This window comes from Fistularia commersonii, chromosome 7 (genome assembly GCF_037954325.1).
Source record: "Fistularia commersonii isolate RoL2024-O1a breed Wild chromosome 7, RoL_Fcom_v1.0, whole genome shotgun sequence".
NCBI lineage: Eukaryota > Metazoa > Chordata > Actinopteri > Syngnathiformes > Fistulariidae > Fistularia > Fistularia commersonii.
In genome coordinates, this window is record NC_141290.1 from 9,433,047 (window position 1) to 9,451,749 (window position 18,703).

The window sequence follows — 18,703 nt, forward strand, 5'->3', positions numbered from 1 at the left end:
AACGTGTGTGTGTGTGTGTGTGTGTGTGTGTGTGTTGGTGCACGCAGAAACACACGGGCCAGTGGGGCAAGACGGTGATCGAGTACCGATCCCAGAAGACCTCGCGCCTGCCCGTGGTGGACGTGGCCCCCATGGACATCGGCGGGGCGGAGCAGGAGTTCGGCGTGGACGTGGGCCCGGTGTGCTTCTTGTAAAGAACCCATGGAGGAGGAGGAGGAGGTGGGAGGAAGAAGGGAGGGGGGGCGGGATAGAGAGATTACGAGGAAAAATAAAAAATAAAAAGAAATAAAAAGAGGAGAAGGTGCTTTTCCAGTTGGATTTCTGCACTGAATGGCACCCAGCGCCGTCCCCCCAACCCGCCCACAGAGAATAACAGTCGGTGCTATTTATTTATTGTCCAGGTCCGGGGGTCCAGGCTCTGCTGGTCTGCTGCAAAAATGATAATTATAATAATTATAATAATTTTTTTTTTTTTTTTTTAAATCCCGTTATTTTTATTTTTTTTGAAAGAAAAATAAAATCTCATCCGCTGTCTTTTTTTTTTTTTTTTTCTCCTCTCGCCGCTTCCTCTTCTGGCCGCCCGCCACCTCCCTCCCTCCCTCCCTCAAAAATAAAGAAAAGAAAAAAAACAAACAAACCGACAGACGGAAGGCGAAGGTGTGTGTGTGTGTGTGTGTGTGTGTGTGTGTGTGTGTGTGTGTGTCGCGGGTGAAAAAATAAATCGCAAAAGCCTTCATGGTGCTATTGTTCTAAAGCGGCCTTGTACATAGGTGTGTGTGTGTGTATGTGTGTGTGTATGTGTGTGTGTGTATACGCGTGTATACGTGTATATATACCCCCCCCCCCGCTCTAGCCGCGCCCCCCCTTTTTTTTTTGTTTCCATGTTTTCTCAAAGAAAAAAAAATATCGAAAGGCCCCCCATTTCCAGAAAAAAACACTTTGAGATGTTTTGAAGCTACCTCACGCTTAAAGATAAAAGAATTCAAATAAGGCCTTTTCTCTAGCCCCGCCCCTGGATGGCTCCGCCCCCGTGACCTTTGACCCCAGCCTCTCCGCTTCCTCGCACAGGCCCTCAGCACGCCCACACACGCACACAGACACACACAGACACACACACACACACACACACACACACACACACACGCAAACACACACACACACACACACACACACACACACACATAGATGACACGCAAAGGTGTGGTCGACGTGGTCGCCCCCCCCAGATCTCCGAGGGTTCGCTCGTGTGAGGTTGTGTATATTTTTTATTATTAATAATAGTATTATTATTGATAATAGCATTATTATAATTATTTTTTAATATTTTATGATCGTGACTTGTTTTTTTTTTTTGGTTTGTTTTTTTTGTTACCTTTTAATTAATGTAAATTGGAAAATAAAAGACAAAAACAAGGTGACGGGCGTCCAGTTGCTTTTTTTAAATTTGTATGTAAAAAAAAATAATTAAAATAAAGAAATAAATGAATAAATAAGACAAAACGTCCAGCCCATGATTTGTTTTGAAACAACATCTGCCGATTGTTTTTTCTGCCACTTTGAAATTAAAGTGTGGTTACAACGCAGTTGTAATAATTGTGTAGTTGTAGTTACCCTGTAGCTACAATGGGGTTGCAATGTAGTTACAGTGTAATTACAATGTAGTTACAGTGTAATTACAATGTAATTACAGCAGCCTTAGTGTAGTTACCCTACAACTAGAGAAGTTACAATGTAGTTACAGTGCAATTACATGTACGGATGAGTTACAGAGTAGTTACAATGTAGTTACATCATAATTACCATGTAGTTACAGAGTAGTTACAGTGTAGTTACATTATAATTACCATGCCATGTAGTTACAGTGTAGTTACTATGTAGTTACAGAGTACTTACTTCATCATTACCATGTAGTCAGAGTAGCTACAGGGTACTTTCATTGTGGTGTTACCATGTCTTTACAGAGTAGTTACAAGGTACTTATAGAGTAGTTACCATGTAGTTACAGAGTACTCACAGAGTAGGTACAGAGTACTTTCATTGTAGTTAGCATGTAGTTACAGGATACTTACAGAGTAGTTACCATGTAGTTACGGAGTACTCACAGAGTAGGTACAGAGTACTTTCATTGTAGTTACCATGTAGTTACAGGATACTTACAGAGTAGTTACCATGTAGTTTCAGAGTAGTTACAGAGTACTTTCATTGTAGTTACCATGTGGTTACAGAGTAATCCCTTTAGCCTGTGAATTGACAACATTCCCCCGTTCATCACGTCCAAAGTGCGATGGCAATAAAGGGGCAGAAGCATTTCTATCGACCCTGTTTCTTTTATTCTCTGAAATATTTCTCCCCCCCCATCTGCCCCAACATCCTTTCCAGGGATAATCATATTGGAAAATAAAGCCCAGTCAACAGATGTTTCTGGTCACGTCAAAGTATTCAACAGCAGAACGATCACAATGCTACGATGGTCTGATGCTACGATGCAACGATGCTACGATGCTATGATGCTACGATGCTGCGACGCCATGACAACGGCGTGTCACAAGTCAGGGGTCAGATGTCACGGAGATCATGGAGGTCCACTCCGGTGTGAACACCACCTCCTCCTGTCAGATCTCTCAGACGTGCACGCACTCACACACACTCAAGCACATGGGAGTGCATGCTCACACACACACACACACACCCACACACCAAAACACGTGACAGCACACAGCCGGCTGACCTACTCTGAGGTTCTTTCTCCTGCAATCTTTTCAGGGTCTTTTCAAAATAAAAGCCCGACTCTGCCGTATATTTTCTTATTTTCAAAATCTACATAATGAAAGTTAAAAAGAAAAAGAAAAAAATTTAAACTGCCCAACTGCCCCCCCCCCCACAAACACACACACACATCATGACCTTTTGACCTCTGAGTCATGGAGTCACACCCAAATATGGTAAACACGTGAACAGGAAAAGAAAAAAAATCACCCTCAGATGCCCCCGCGGCTTCCCGAGAGTCAGCGCACGAGAAGGGCACACACACACACACACACACACACATAGACGCGCGCACACTCAGCCTGATGAGAGTCTTTCAAGTGTTGGTCAAGGGTCAACTGGTCGAAGACTCGTAATCAGAGCTAAATGGAAGATAAAGGACGGCGGTGAGTAAGAGGACGAGGAGAAGATGGAAGGAGGAGGAGAAGGTGAAGGGATCTCAGGGCAGAAGAAACCTCTGGGATGAGGGGCCACGGAGAAGAAGAGGTGTTCCTCAAAAGCCGGTGCTGAGGGTGTCCGTCTCGGTGGGGGTTTTCCTCGGGCTGGGAAGACTCTTCAGGTACTCCAGGTGCCGGCGCGCCTCCGCCTGGTTCTGCCTGACGTAGTACACCACGTAGACGATGACCATGAAGAACCACACGAACATGGTGACCAGCATGGCCACGTCGGTGGTCTTCCTCTGCAGGCTGCAGAAGTTCACCCCCGAGTCCAGCAGCTTGACGAGCGGCTGTCCGGCGTGCTCGCCGCGCGCCGCGGCGCCGTCCCAGCGCCCGCCCTCGCCGGGCCCCCGCGCCGAACTCTCGCACACGATCCCGTTGACGGTCTCCGGCTCCAGGTTGAGGGTCTCCATCAGCTCCTGGAGGGCGCAGTCGCAGTGCCAGGGGTTCTGGTAGAGGCGGGTTTTGGCCCGCGTGGCGCCGAACTCCTCCCTGCTGGCGTGCCTCAAGCTGTTGTGGGAAAGGTCCAGGAGGCGGAGCTCGGCGCCGAGGCGGAGCAGCGCGCCGGAAGCCAGCGACTCGATTCTGTTGTGCGCCAGGTGGAGGTCGCGCAGGCGTAGCAGCCGGGCGAAGGCGCCCTCCGGGAGGCTCCGGATGGCGTTGCGCTCCAAGTGGAGCGACACGGTTTCCGGCGGGATCCCGTCGGGGACTTCCTGGAGGCCGGCGTCGGCGCACAGCACCGTGTCGGTGTCCGGGGCGCAGCGGCAGCCGCCGGGGCACTGCGGCGCCGAGCGGCCGATCAGCGTCGACAGCAGGAGCGCCGCCCGGAGCCACGAGCCGGGGGGCATGGCCTCACCATAGCACGGCGCCGGAGGATCTGGCGGGAAACAGGAAGTGAGGGAGAGCCGGTGGGTGGGTGGGGGGGGGGATTACGGCGTTTACGACGAAACGCTCTTAAGCCGGTTTATCTGGAAGGGTCGGGTTTGTGTTCTCTGCTTTTTAAAGCTTTAAATGTGATTACACGCCCCTCTACGCCACCGCCGTCCCATCAATACACATTATTTGTTCTCCCGCGACGCCGCCCATCAATCATATTCCAGGGGTGGAGTGAAGGGAAGGGGGGATCAATACCCCGTTAGTACGGTGACAACATCAATCCCGAGGGAAGGGGGAAATAACTGATGAAGAGGCGGGGTCAGAGGTCACGGCTCATTATTGATCTGGTATTGACGGGCGGCTCCTTTTCCGGTGTTTCCCTCCCGAAAAAATACAAGAATGCGGTGATAATCAATTAGCAATAATCGTCGATGATGATTGTCGGTTTCGCCGAGGGGGCGACAGATTGCGTGGTTTGCGCGGCGTTTCCACGAGGAACGCGAAGGGAGAAAAGTTTGTGAATCGATCTAAAAAAGCGGAAGCGATAACTTACTTATCTGTCAGTTGCTCCTCTTCCTCCGCGGGTTTTCACGTCCTCCTCTTCCCGTTCCTCCCCAGAGGAGATCGACACGCTTTGATTAAAGATCAGAAGGACAGGAAGGTCCGAGGCTGCTCTTCATCACCGTCTGCAGCGGCGGAAAAAGGACTTCGGAGGGAAATGTGGGGCACGCTCTCTCTCCTCCCTCTCACTCTTTCTCCTCCCTCCCTTCCACCAGAGGTGACATCAATCTCCGATAGCCGATCAATCAAAGGGACCCGGATGAGGCGTTCGACTCGATCATGTGAGGAAACAGGTGGAAATGCTGTCCGGGGGAAAACGTCGGGAGGAATATGAGGAGGAGGAGGAGGAGGAGGAGGAGGAGGAGGAGTGGGCGTGCACAAGCACCACCCTTCACCTTATTATTCACCCTCTATGAGAAGCAGCGACACTTCCCAGGTTATTACTGCATTATTAGTGTTATTGCCATTATTCAATAACAAACCAATCAATAAAACTTTGTTAATGGCGGTTAGATTGTAACTGCGGATGAATTATTCGAATCTGTGATTAATGTATAATAACCACGCAGGTGTCGCACGTTAGCTAAACTGTGCAGATATTACACGTTTATTAATGTGTAATAGCTGCACATTTAATTGTAAACATAAATGACTTTGTCTTGCAATTGTTACAGATTAATTTACATGTAATACCTGTGCGGGTCTCACTGGTTAATGGATGTAAAATAACTTCATGGTGTCACATGTAAATTGCGAAAAGCCATTATTACCATGTATATAATCCCTTCCCACTTGATACACATTAGCTAACGTGTGACGTGGTTATTACACATTAATTACAAATGATAAACTTTACTACGCAGTTATAAACAGTCTTACTGCGGTTTTCCATTTACGTTTTCTTAATGGTTCCAGTTATTACACCTTTATCAAGGTGTAATAACTGCAGGTGTGGATGACTGCGTTCCCTATGTCGCCCCAGAGACAACCTCAGCTGCAAATGACAAGCACATGATTGACACACACACACACACACACACACACACACACACACACACACACACACACACACACACACACAAACTCACACGCACGTGGCGGCGTCGATAAAAAGCCTCACCAGGTTCCAGATTTCCATTTAAATAAGACAAATGGACAGGGATGACTGCGACCGTCATATTATTGGATGTCCTTTGCTGGGATGAGCACCCCACCCCCACCCCCAACACACACACACACACACACACACACACACACACACACACTGGACCTGCGGCAGCAACAGATAAATAAATGAAATAAAATAAAAAGCAAAGACAAGTGGGGGAGGGGCGGGGGAGTGACGGCGATCACCACCCCATCCTCCAATCAGCTTGTAGGAGACGTGACATTTTCCACTCCTGACAAACACATAACGGCTTTCATATAAATATATATCTATGCAAAGATGGACGGGGAGAGAGAGGAGGGGGTCTGTTGACAGGCGTCTTTGCCCTTGAACAGAAAGGACGGCTGGAGAGGGGAAAAAAAATCAAATTAAATAAAAATATAAAGACAGCTAGGGCGGTGTGGTGATCCGGAGTGGCAAGGACGGCGACCTCCGAGGGGACTCGGTGGGGGTCGGAGTGCACGTGCGGCATTTGCGTAGGCTCAGACGATCACCTGGAGTATGCAGCCGAGTGGCAAAATGCAATCAAGCAGGAGGTGATTTAAAAAAAAAAAAAAAAAAAAAGTTTGGTGGCCCCTGTAGTTGTCATGGGAGTGGAAAACAGGTGGTGGTGTGTGTGTGTGTGTGTGTGTGTGTGTGTGGGGGCCAGCTGGGACCCGAGGCGCTAGGAGTCTGCAGTTAAACCCTGACGAGGGCCGATCGTCGGGTCCCCGGCGGGATTAGAACCAGTGACGCGGGTGGAAAAAGCAAACAAACAAAGACAGCGGCCCGTCAGCAGCGTAGCCACTTCCTGTGTCTAACAAAATAAAAGCCCGTCAACAGCCGGCGGCGGAGTGGAAGGAGCTTCGTACAGAAAAACCAAAGACCCGAGTTCAGTCCTTTTTTTTTTTATTAGAAACTGACATCTCCATCTCCACGTCTTCAAACAAGAAGGTTCGGATGCAGTAAAAGTACTAGCTAAAGACTGACCCAGTCGGCGATTGACCCACAAGGGCCAATCAGCTTGGGGCGGCGGCGGCCTGCAGGGTCCGGCGTGCCATCTCCAGCGCCCCCTGCTGGCTGCGGTTGCCGCCGATGAAGCCCCCCGCGTGGACGAAGATGCAGTCCCGGATGCCGCTGAGCTCCGACAGGGCCTCGTCACGGACACCGCGCCATTCCTCCAGCAGCGAAAGCCTGTGGGGGCGAGGAGGGGTTACAGATGGCCGCACGGCGGTCGGCTGTTCATTTCATGTTAGCATATTGTGTGTGTGTGTGTGTGGTCATGTGTGTGTTGGCCTGTGAATTCAACAAGGGCTTGTGAACTGATTGCAACAAGATGATGAAGAACATGGGAGGCTGTAGGTTCGTGCATTTGAGTGTGTGTATGTATGTATGGGTGTGTGAGAGAGTGTGTGTGTGTGTGTGTGCGCTGCTAGCTTGCCTTCTAAGCTAATTTTCCTGCTCTGATCTTAATCTGGCTTTATCATCGCTCGCCCACAAAAACCTGGTCGGCCCTCCTCTTCCTCCTCCTCCTGCTCAGGTAGTCAATGAAAAAGTGGAATGAAAGTGGAGGCGATGGTTTTGAAGAAGCTTTGAGGATTAAATTTTTATGAATTTTAATTGATGCAGTAATAAGCAGTTTCTAGAGCAAACTGTGATATGGTCGGGTTCAGCGTGCGGAGCTTACTGACCTCTAAATCAAACAAGTTAGAATTTTGCAAACTAGTAGGCGGGACATGGGAAGTCGGGTCAGAGGTCATCGGGGATGGCGGCCATGTTTGTCAGCCATGTTTGTTTACCTTTTGCACTGCGGTTCGGGCAATGCGTTCAGGCGTCTCCAAAGCTGCGGTGCAGAGGGTGAACAAATGATCACGTAGCACGTGATCCCTCGCCCGACCGTGTCAGGTGTGAACCCAGCGTCTGTTCAACGCCGGTAACCACGGCGACGGCCACCGGCTTTGGGTTCAATTTCCGTTTCCCGGTGTGAACATCGAGTCCAGTCTCCATTCAGGAGAGAGGACCACACCTTAACATTGATGTGGACTGGAAACCCGCACCGGAGATGAGCAGTTTGAGCAGCTGATGACACACACACACACATGCACGCACCCACGCACACACACACGCACACACCAATGAGGGATCCTGCGGTGCCCAATCCTGGTGGAACCCTAATCCCCGTTAAATGAAACCCACTAATCGATCGCTCCGCCGTCTCCACCCTCAACCATCTCCCTTCACATCAGTGCTCCATTTTAAATCTGCCCCGCCCACATCCCAGCCACCATCCCACTGTGGAGGCTTTTATTTTCCTAAACATTTCGCACCATTTCCTGTTACGCTTTTCATATTTCCGTAAATAACTGCAGCGCACATGTCACCAAAACTACTTATTAACCTACATATCACGTCTCCAGGGGCGGGGGTGGGGTGGGGTGGTGACGGCGGCGGGGGGAGGCTTGCATTGACCCCCCCACTACTCCCCCGCCGCTCACGTCTCAGCAGCAAAGGGATAATAATAGCCCCTGCACACACACACACACACACACACACACACACACACACACACACACACACACACACACACACACACACACACACAGGTGCGATGGCAGGGACACAGGTGATAACAACACCCCCTTTTCACAGAGTCGGCACAAGCTTACCGACGGCCACCCAGAGACGGAGCCATCTGGAGCCTCCACCCCCGCCTCCGCTCCCCACACACCTCCACCCTTTTGCCCATTTTTGCCCCCCCCCCCCTCCAGGCCGGTGTTACCGAAGCCTGATTATGGCCGCGGAGCTTTGAAGTGTCTCGCCAACATCATCAAGGCGCCTCTTCCGTGTTGAAAGAGACGCCACACGACGGCGTTCTGCCCGACATTGCGGCCAAAGGAGGGTGGAGGAGGAGGAGGACGCGGAGGGGAAAGGGTGGCGGCGGCAAAGGAATTGAAGAAAAAGGTTGAGATAGAGATCGAGGATGGAGGGGGAGGTGGAGAAGGCAGAAAGATGCTAATGAAACACCAAATGGGAAGATGGGAGCTTCAAATCCCTGCTTTCCCTCTTGTGCACATCGACACACACACACACACACACACACACACACACACACACACACACACAGAGCACACAATAGAAGGGTTCTGTGAGTGTGTTTGTTTGTGAGTCTCTCAAGCCACCCGACTGAAAAGCAACGGCATCAGCGAGGTCATTGAGGTCGGCGGTGGAGAAGGCATGTGAAGGCAAATGGCTTTCACGGAGCTAGCTAGCACTCACGGAGTTTAGCTGGCGCTCAGGCTAAGTCTAGGACTTGTATCACCAGGTCTTAGATTCCTTCCTCGTTCTCCTGTCCAGAGATGCCGTCAACAAAAGCGAGACCTTTAAAAGCGGCTCCACAAAAAAATAAAAAATAAGAGTACTGGTTGGTGACGTGGACGACCCAAATCCGCTCTGATGAGAGCTGCTGCCAGCGCTTCACGCCATCTGGCGCCAGAGCTCAACAGGAGCGGGGAACCCGAAATCCTCCGCCCGGTGCAGAGCGGAGCTGGCTAACGCAAAAAAATATTAATAATAATAATATAATAATAATAATAATATATATGTACATATATATAGACACACACATGTACTTAAATTATTGACACACTGATGGGAGTGTTGCCTATGTGCTTGTGTGTGTATGTGTGTGTGTGTGTGTGTGTGTGCGTGTGTGTGTGTGTGTGTGTGTGTGTGTGTGTGTGTGAGTGTGTGAGTCAGGGAATGGGAGGGTCTTCAGTGGACAGGCTTTGAGGAGCAGTGATGGCAGTTGGGAAAAGGTCAAATTAACAATTATCGCTCCTCAAAAAAGGTGATTGTGAGCGATGTGACACACACACACACACACACACACACACACACACACACACACACACACACACACACACACACACACACACACACACACACACACACACACACACACACACACACACAGGCACATACGTAACACTCCCGTCAGTGTGTCAATAATCCCCCCGCTAAACACGCTCAGTTCGCCGACTTGTTCAAACAGGCATTAAAAAAAGCCGCTCCATAAGGCCGGCGGGAGGGCGGGAGGACATCCCATAAAAACAGAGACCCCAATCCTTTGATGGACCTGGTCTGATCCGGTCCAGTTTCCCTGGCTGACGATGAAAAACATGATAATCCAAAGATCATCTGTACTTTCAATTCCAAAAACAAAAGAACAGCTATAAGACATATTCGGCCGTGAGCTAGCGTTAGCATAGTCCATGAGAAAGTGTGAATGAGACGGTGAATTTTTTTATGTCTCAATATGATGTGTGAAAGGGTGAATGCTAGCATCCCTCTATGTGTGAATGAGAGGGTGAAAAGGTAGCATGTCTCTATATGACTTATGAATGAGTGAGTGAAAAAGTTGCATTCTGCATGTCTGTGTAAAGTGAAAGGGTGAGTGTATGCACATGTGATCGATCCTTGAACCCACATCTCGTCCAATCACAGCTGGGACAGGTTCTAGCAGCCTCCCGCGACCCTGAGTGCACGACTAGCAATACAGCTAACGAATAAATGAATGAACTAGCACGAGCTCCTGCGAAGAATGAACCCGGCGCGGGACACACACCCTTGAATTTGACCCGCCACGCCTTCTCACCAGCCTCTGTCTCCTTGGCCGTGTGCTAGCGCTCACCGCCACCCCTCACTGGGATTCCAAGGCGGCGCCTGCGACAACACGCCCACCCGAGGCCCCGTCGGCAACGTGCAACCGGAGTGTGAAAAACAAACCACCTCCGGGAGATGGAGAGAGAGAGGACAAACACACTGGAAGTGTGTTAATCACCTGACAATTCCACACCGAAGGACTTTGTCTTTCCACCCGCGTCACCCAGTTAACAAGGGGACGCCACAGGAGCGGTCACGTGACCTGACCAGGACGTCAGGCACGGATTTGCATGAAACCCATTAAAGCGGGAGAAGAGGAAGAGTACAAAGGGTTCGGATATCAAAGCGGAAGAAGAGGAAAAATAGAAGTGCAGTTATTAGCTTATACATGGGGTTTAGATGTAATCAAAGAGCAGGGATTCGAGACAGTACCTGCACCCACCATCAGGTGGCGCTGCATCGGGCACACCCACCACTGTGTGTGTGTGTGTGTGTGTGTGTGTGTGTGTGTGTGTGTGTCAATAAAACACCCTGATTTAAGGATGTGTAATTGCATCGATAGCTAGCCTAGCTAGCTATAGAACTCATGACACCTGAATGAAAGAGTGAATAGCTGTATGTCTATTTGATGAGTGTGTGAGCGTGTGAATGGTTGTATATTGCCAGAGGACGTATGAATAACGGGGTGAATGGTTGTATTTCTCTGTTTTACACGGGGATGACAGGTTTTTCATGTCACGTCTATATGACTTGTGAATGAGAGAACATTTGTATTTCTCTATTTGGTTGTCAATGAAACTTTTTTTTGACATGTTAAATGGAGTGAATGGTTATATGTTGCTATAGGACATATGAATGACAGGATAAACGCTGTGTTTCTCTAAATGTGGAAAGGGTGAATGTCTGGATGAGATGTGTGAATGAAGGTGGCTTCTCCATGTCTTATAACTCTTGGACGTACACGCTGTTTGAGCGCGAAAAGCTAAATGAAGTGCGGGAGAAGGCAGAGGAGGAGGGGGGATCAGACCCCGAGTCCATCAGGAACCCCCGGATCTGCACCCGTCCCGACCCACCTGTTCTGGAAGGTGTTGAGGCCGGCGGGAACGCACTGCACCCTCCAATGGCCATTCTGGTCCGGATACAGGACGAACTTGATGGGCGTCTCCACCTGGAGCTCCTTCTCCAGGGCAAACATGTGCTCCTTCCAGGGACAGCCGCCCTGGGCGAAGAGCACCACCTCCCCGCTGGGATCCACCTGGAGGAACAAGGGGGACGAGGAGGAGGCGAGTGAAGGAGAAGCTCTCGGCTCCATGGGGTGAACATCCGAACTCATTCCAAACGTCCATCCAACAGTCCCATACCTTGTGCCTCTCCTTGACCGCCTCCTCCACGACGGTGCGGGCCGGTAGCCAAGAGGTCTTGTAGAAATCCAGTCGGTCCAGGAACTCCTCACCGACCATCAGCAGGGCCTTCCTGAAGCCCTCCTGAGGGGGAGAAGAACACGTTGAGGCTCCGCACAATCACTGCGACCACTGTGAAGGTTAAGGGTTCAAAGCATCTTAGCGTTCTAGCATAGCAACAGCTGTGCGTGCTACTCCTCATTGTTTATACCCAGCATTGTTGTTTTCTGTTGTAACGCTTTTTTGTGCTTTTCTCAGTTAGCTAGCCCTCATTATGGCCCAAAAAGCTGAAAGTGCTAGCGGTGTTAAGAATTCCAAGGGATCAGAAGAAGGAAATAATAGCTAAAGGTGAGAGAGGTGTTGGTGTTACAGATCTCCCCGAGCACTACAACACGGCTAAGACAACCATCTGTACTATCCTGAAGAACAAAGATGCGCTAAAGACGGCTAAAGGCGCGGCTACGCTAACAAAGCAAATGTCTCAAGTCTTAGAAGAAGTAGGAAAGTGATTGTTAGCTTGGATGAACGAAAGACAACTGGTTGGGGATAGTATTAGAGAGGGTCTAATATGCAGGAAGACTGGCAGGGAGTGAAAGAACACCAGAAACACAGCAATGAAGGTTAACTTTAATGTATTTCTGTATTTTGGACACAAATAAATCCATAAAAAACAAGTTTTAAAGGAGTGCTGTTTGTTTTTGGGGGCTGGAGGACGGCTCAATGGGGTTTACATTGACTTCAACGGAAAACACTGGTCCAGTTCGCAAACGTTTTGGTTCGTCAATGGAGTCAAAGAACAAATTTAATTCGTGAGCAGGGGTTCTACTGTGTGTGTGTGTGTGTGTGTGTGTGTAGATATATATAGTAATTACTATCTGCCTGGTGTGAAGAATTGGGTTACATAAGTCAAATCTTAAATGTGAAATATATGTATATATCTGTTGGGTTAGAACACGGGAATGAGACAACGTCACCACTAGATGGTGCCAGATCTCGACTCGCCCTTCTTCACGATAAAATCATTCGAAAAAACAAAAGAAAACCCCCAAAAAATTGAGATAACGGCCAGAGCCGGTGATGCAATGATAGTATTTTGGTCGCCGTGACAACAGTAACAGTATTCCTGCATGGAATACGCCATCGTAGTCCTACCCAGGCCGGAGGAGAGGGTGCAGGTCTCACCTCGGTGTCCTGGCTCTGGCTGTTCCAGCGGGGGTTCAGGTGGGACACGCGCTGGCTCAGGGTGGAGGAGACGGCGTAGCGGGTCTCGCCGTCGCACTGGGAAATGCCGTTGTCCACGGCGTCCACCTCCTCCACGAAGTTCTCGTACAGCTGGAGGAAGGGGGGGGGGGGCTGAAGGCTTTTAGCGGCTAATCCAAAAGCGGACATGAAGACGGGCATCCCGAGAAAAGCTCGGCGAGTGGATTATCCCGGCCTTTGAGAGAACTGACATGTCGACGCCCGCAAGCTAATGGAGATCGTATTTTTGGCCGTTGGGCCGCTTTGATCAACAGCCGAGTCCAGGGGGCCACATTTGTTCCCCCGAGGGCTAATCCTTTATGCCGCCCCTCTGGCCGACCCCCCCAGAGCTCTGGAGGAACCCGTGGATGAAACAGCATCTCGGCTTTTCAAAGCCAGGAGGTCAAAGGGGAACATCTCCGCGCCACACTCTTCAAAAAAAGACTCGGCTTGGTTTTTATTCAAAATATCTACCGCATCACCCGGTCATTATGCATCATCTGATGAGCCTCAGGATTAGCCTGGTTCTGTACTGCTAGCCTAAAGCGTCCCCACATCCAGCTGCTGGACCTTCAGCGACCAGCTGAATCCCTGACTACTTCAGATGATATTACGGTGGACATTCAAAGTCCACTCACCTTGTCGAAGAGGATCTCCACCCGCTTGTCGTCCTCCTTCAGCTGCGTTAGCTGGGCCAGCACTCGCCGGCCGAAGTGGAGGTACACCAGGCCGGCCGAGCTCAGTTTAGTTAGCCAGGGCTTCTCCGGGCACAGGCTGTGGAAGGTTTCGGTGAAAGACCTGGGGCAGGAACAAGAAGACGGGGTCAGAAACCACGGGGGGTGATCGGAGAAGAAACCTGGTAGCACCACTGGTCTACTTCCAGGAAGTGGTCTCCCCCAGGGGGACCTTTGAGCTCTGCATTCCCACGGGCAGTGAGGGACAAACATCTGCGATGTGCACTTTGAGATCCAACCTCAAAAACAAACTGCTGCAGACAAGGAAGATGAGAACATGGAGGTGGAAGCTGCAACAGCGTTCATGGAATAATAACAATGGACAATCAGACGCTTGAGGTGTTTTAGCTGTTCGCTAACTCGATCCCTATTCTTCCTCCGTGAGCCCTGGAAACCTCTGGCCAGAAAAGCTCGGGCCTCTTGGTCACTCCATTTCTCACCGTTTCAGTCCATTTTGGACAAAACATCTGACCAGAGACCAGCATAGCTGCGCTGTCCACAAGAAGCATCCGGTAACGGGCGTGGCTTGGGAGTTCCACCGATCACCCGCGGCACATACTATTTCCTGGAAAGCTGCAAAAAGCTCCCACGGTGACAAATGGGACTTGTGGGTCCACCAGGAGGCCACAGGCCAGGTTGGAACCACTCAGGGTACCTCCGGGTCTCCTTGTCCCATGGACGGGTTAAATCTCATCCAAGGCACGAGCTCATCTCCTGACCGGAGAGGAAACACTAACCGCCTCTGAGCCGAACGCAAATGACCTCCGGTCTTAATGGATTCCCTTGATGAATGGTGACAAGTTAACTTCCCACCATCTTCCGCCCCCCCCCCACCCCCTCCCTCCGCCGGAGGGAATCTAGGTCGGCCCTCGGCGCCGAAGGCATCCATCCTGCTGGGGCCGGGCCTCCCACACTAGTCCGACCCGGGAACATCATTCAGGGTGAAATAAATGTGATTTCATTTTATAATTATGATGATTCCGATCGATAAGCAGAAACGCCCTCTGGATGTTTTCCCCAGACAGGCTCGGCGTGAAAGCCGTTTCAAGGGCACTCCATTTCACATTTTAAAAAAAAAACGGGTTATCGAGTTTTGTTTAAAGTTGTACACAACAGTCGTGAATAAGATAAACCCCCGGCCGTCTCCTGGACGCATGCGCGGCGAGAGCTCGGGGATGACGAGGGCGAAGACACCGAATCCGGCGTGAAATGCCTTCCCACACCCAAGGGTTGGAATCGGACATCCATAAAAGCGTTTTGCTTCGGTAATCGTCCTTTTTTTCCACCTCGTGCCGCATTCCCATTGACCTGAGAAAGACAAACCGGCAGAGGTCCTTCCCGAGCCACGTGCTCCGCCGGCCATTTAATCCGGCCCTAATTAGGACGCTCGGGCCGCAGCGCAGCGGCTGGCAGGCTGTCGGACGCCTGAGTGACAGGCCGGCGAAGAGTGTGTGTGGCGGGGGGTGATCGCAGCCATTAACGGGGCTAATTGGCCAAGCTGTGGGTTCTCCGCCACCGATCGTCAGGGGGAGATGTTAGCGAGGGGGAAGTGACGCTCGAGCAGCAGATGTTAGCGGATGCCGTAAGTCCGGTCGGATCACGCAAAACATGCACATATAAGGAGAAGGTTTAGCAACGCGCTAGCAATCGCTTTCAAAGATGTCCCGTTAATGTCCAGAGTACCGCAGGGTGCACATCTGGGTACAATGCAAGTTACCATCCAGCAAGAATCAACATGAAAATTCACGTGACTTGTGATTATCGCTGTATCTGAGGCCTTTCAGCATTCTTTAGCGGTCCGACAAGATCAAGACAAGACCCGCGCCTTTTCAGGCCTGTCCTTCTAGGCCTGGTTTCCCTGTAGATTATACTTGCAAAATCTTTAGAAAACAGTCCCACGCATTAGCACAAGATGCAGATTTTCATTAGCATGAGCTTTATCTTGTTTTGCCATCAGTGCACAAGCACGGGGTTAGATGTTCCACAACAGAACGTGGGCGGTATCTGTTTCCTACGTGTCCATCAGCCACTCCTGATAGATCTGGGAAGGGCGAATGCTTTCCAAACATCCAGAAGAAGAAACTATGGCGCAGGGACTCCTCGGGGGTCCAGGTTGTCCCGGGTGGTACAATCTGTTCAGAAGGCTGACATCCCAACGGCCTGCAGATTTGGAATATTTCCTGTCGATGACCACTCCACTTCTGCTCCTTCCTTACCCCCCCCCCCACCCAGAAGGCGCCTGTGAGTGACAGCCAGGTTGTCCTCACCACCCCCACTGGCACCGCGGCAGCCTGTGTGCCTCGTGAACCAACAGCAGGGGGTTGGCGTTCAATTGAAGAACCACTAATTATCCCCGACCGCCTGCCGGGAAGAGAAGCCGGGATTATATTTATGCCGGGATCATGTCTGCATATCACGGGGCCGACCAGGTGCCGGCACCCTCCGTCACGTTTTTACATCCTGAATGGAATCCACGCCGACAGCAAACAGAAGCTGGAAACATCTTTAGGTTCGAATGTTTCTCCACAGATGATGACGATCTACAGAGCGAAACCCGATCCGGTCCAGGTGATCACCTGAGAAATGAATATAAACGTCGTGCGCAACTGGACTCCATGCAAGCATCAACTTCAACTAATGTAAACATTAGCTTCTACGCGACAGCTAAATTCATTCATTCACTCAATATCCATGCTCTACATCCTGCAGTCATTCACTCGACCGGGCAACATAGGGTCTCCGCTGAACCTCCTGCATGTGTTTGGACTGTGCGAGGGAACCCCGAGAACCCTGAGGAACCCCACGCCGACACGTGGCGAACATGGCGCCCCCAAACACAGAAAGGCTCCCCCTGTGGGAATCCAACCCGGGACCTTCTGGCTGTGAGGAGGAAGCATTACCTGCTGTCGCTCTCTGATGTATGGTGACCGTCATCCTGCCCTTCCGTCACCCATTTATATATTGCGCCAGACCGTCAGCTTTCTCAGTGACCGCAGACGGCAGCGGAGCGACCGCCTCGCTTGGCAAACGCCACTCCGGGTCCATTAAGCCATCATTTCAATCGGACGGCGAAACCACCTAATGGCGAGCCGCCATCGGCTATCTTTAAAACCAACCCCGGTAACCGGCGCTGTACCTCTGATGATGGTCGTAGCGGTGTATCTTCGGGTCGAACTCCCCTCCCACGTCGACCACCACGTCACACTGAGCCAGACGGGCGCCGTCCCGGGTGCGCACGATCTCCGCATCCTGTGGGACCGACAGGGAGGGATGAATGCGAAGCGGCGCCTGATGCCCACCTCGCGTTTTCTCACTTTGGAAACTGGCTCGATCAGAGAGGCGAGTGAATCCCCGGCGCCGGTAATTACAGCGACAATGAGGCGCCTGATTGGGCCCGCTTCGGGCGCTGACCTTTAAAAAGGTCGTCTACTTATTTGTCGACCTCATTGGCGACACTTAATTAAAGGGCCGTTTCTATTTAGGGCTTAATGATGAACCAAACGCGGACTTCTTCTTCTACTATCACCTTCCTTCATTTAACCCTCCAAACTCTATTCCCTTCTCTTTCCCCGCCGTATGTTAATGTTGCTCTTGGGCTCCCACCGTCCTCTGCCCAGATCTTCTCCATCCCTCCATGTGCTGTCCCTCTTTGGATCAGTTCCTGATCGTCCCTATCCTCTTCGCTCCAAAAAAAAAGGAACCTCCACCTATTTTCTCCATACCAGAAAACTTGGCTGCTCTCACCTCATTTTCTCCACCTTTCCTTTCGTTCTGGACATTTTTCTCCACCTCTGCCCTGACACGTTCCTCCAACCCTTCTCCACACTCTCTCCGTTGCAATAAACTGATGACCCTTAGCACTTTAAATCCTTCACCGCCTTCATCTCCACCTACTGCGGCCTAAACTCGCACCAAGATGGTTTGGACATGGACGGAGGAGGGACGGTGAAGATCTGGGTGGAAAGGCGCTGAGAGTTGGAGTTGCCTGGCAGGAGGTCAAGAAGAGGACCAGAGAGGAGGTTTATGGATGGAGGGACAGGAGGAGAAAGTGAAGAATATTTTTTATCTATCTATTTTATCCTCAGTCCCTTCGATTAAAGCGGAATTGTTTGCACATGCGCATTATGACATCGCTCTAAGAGCCTGGGTTTAGCATAGCGGCAGCGCCCCTTGTTGGCTAGTCGCGGTAAAATAACTAATAATTATTCCATTCTTTTTCAAAAACAAAGATTTTTTTTTTATTTCATCTTAACTTACCTTGTATTCCGGTAGCTGGCGGAGGAAGAAGCAGGCCAGAACCTCGTCGCAGTGAAAGGTTCCGTTATGGGTTCCGATCTTCTTGCCGGTCATGCTGCCGTCGGCGGTGCGGGAAAGTAGCGGGTCTGCGGGCGGCGAGGCGAGCCGCTCGGGTTCCGACGTTCGAGGTCGAACGACGAGGCGCTGGGCCCTTTTGGTGAGCAGAGATGGTGTTCGGAAGAAATCCCTGAAAGTAGCCGAGAGACGAAGCATCCGAATCCAGAGTCAACACACGCAGGGCTCCCGCCAGCGGACGGATTCAGCAGACGGACCGGATGTTGATGCGTCGGACCGGAAGTTGATGGGTCGGACCGGATGTTGGTGCGTCACCGTTTGTTGACCCGAGTGAAACAAGTAATAAATCCTTGAAATACATACGTTTTTTTCTTTTAATACATATGGCTTTATTTTTCTAAATTCCACCTTGTTGTTTGGATTAATTCATTTAAATTATTCTTTGCCGTAAGCATCAAACAAACGGTCAGAAACGGAAGATTTGGCTGTTTTCCACAACTTTCCACAATACACCGACAGAAGGCGCTGATGTGCCAGTGATTTATTTGTTTTGTTTGTTTGATAAAAATA

At 50.5% G+C, this 18,703-nt stretch overlaps 3 protein-coding genes across 4 annotated transcripts in view; 1 reads left to right on the top strand and 2 right to left on the bottom strand.

The window, feature by feature from the left end:
• The window catches only part of col2a1b (collagen, type II, alpha 1b), a 28,401-nt gene extending 26,986 nt beyond the window's left edge, over positions 1-1,415 (top strand). For both annotated transcript variants that reach the window (XM_086149684.1, XM_086149685.1), the window contains one exon: positions 48-1,415. In XM_086149684.1, the coding sequence (XP_086005810.1) occupies positions 48-194 (147 nt within the window). In that variant the 3' untranslated portion in view covers positions 195-1,415. The remainder of the gene's footprint in view (positions 1-47) is intronic.
• An 898-nt stretch (positions 1,416-2,313) lies between these two features.
• Positions 2,314-5,867, bottom strand: LOC147232689 (leucine-rich repeat-containing protein 3-like). Its single transcript, XM_086149686.1, has 3 exons — positions 5,761-5,867; positions 4,633-4,942; positions 2,314-4,080 (listed from the first exon to the last, which is right to left on the bottom strand). Exon 3 carries the CDS (start codon positions 4,049-4,051, stop codon positions 3,260-3,262), a length of 792 nt encoding a protein of 263 aa, XP_086005812.1. The 5' UTR covers positions 4,052-4,080; positions 4,633-4,942; positions 5,761-5,867; the 3' UTR covers positions 2,314-3,259.
• Positions 5,868-6,679: 812 nt separating this feature from the next.
• On the bottom strand, positions 6,680-18,400 carry myg1 (myg1 exonuclease). The gene is made up of 7 exons (XM_086149688.1): positions 18,080-18,400; positions 16,959-17,071; positions 13,727-13,886; positions 13,032-13,181; positions 11,811-11,933; positions 11,523-11,704; positions 6,680-6,981 (listed from the first exon to the last, which is right to left on the bottom strand). The coding sequence occupies exons 1-7, from the start codon at positions 18,329-18,331 to the stop codon at positions 6,807-6,809; spliced, it is 1,155 nt and encodes a 384-aa protein (XP_086005814.1). The 5' UTR covers positions 18,332-18,400; the 3' UTR covers positions 6,680-6,806.
• Between the last annotated feature and the right edge of the window lie 303 nt (positions 18,401-18,703).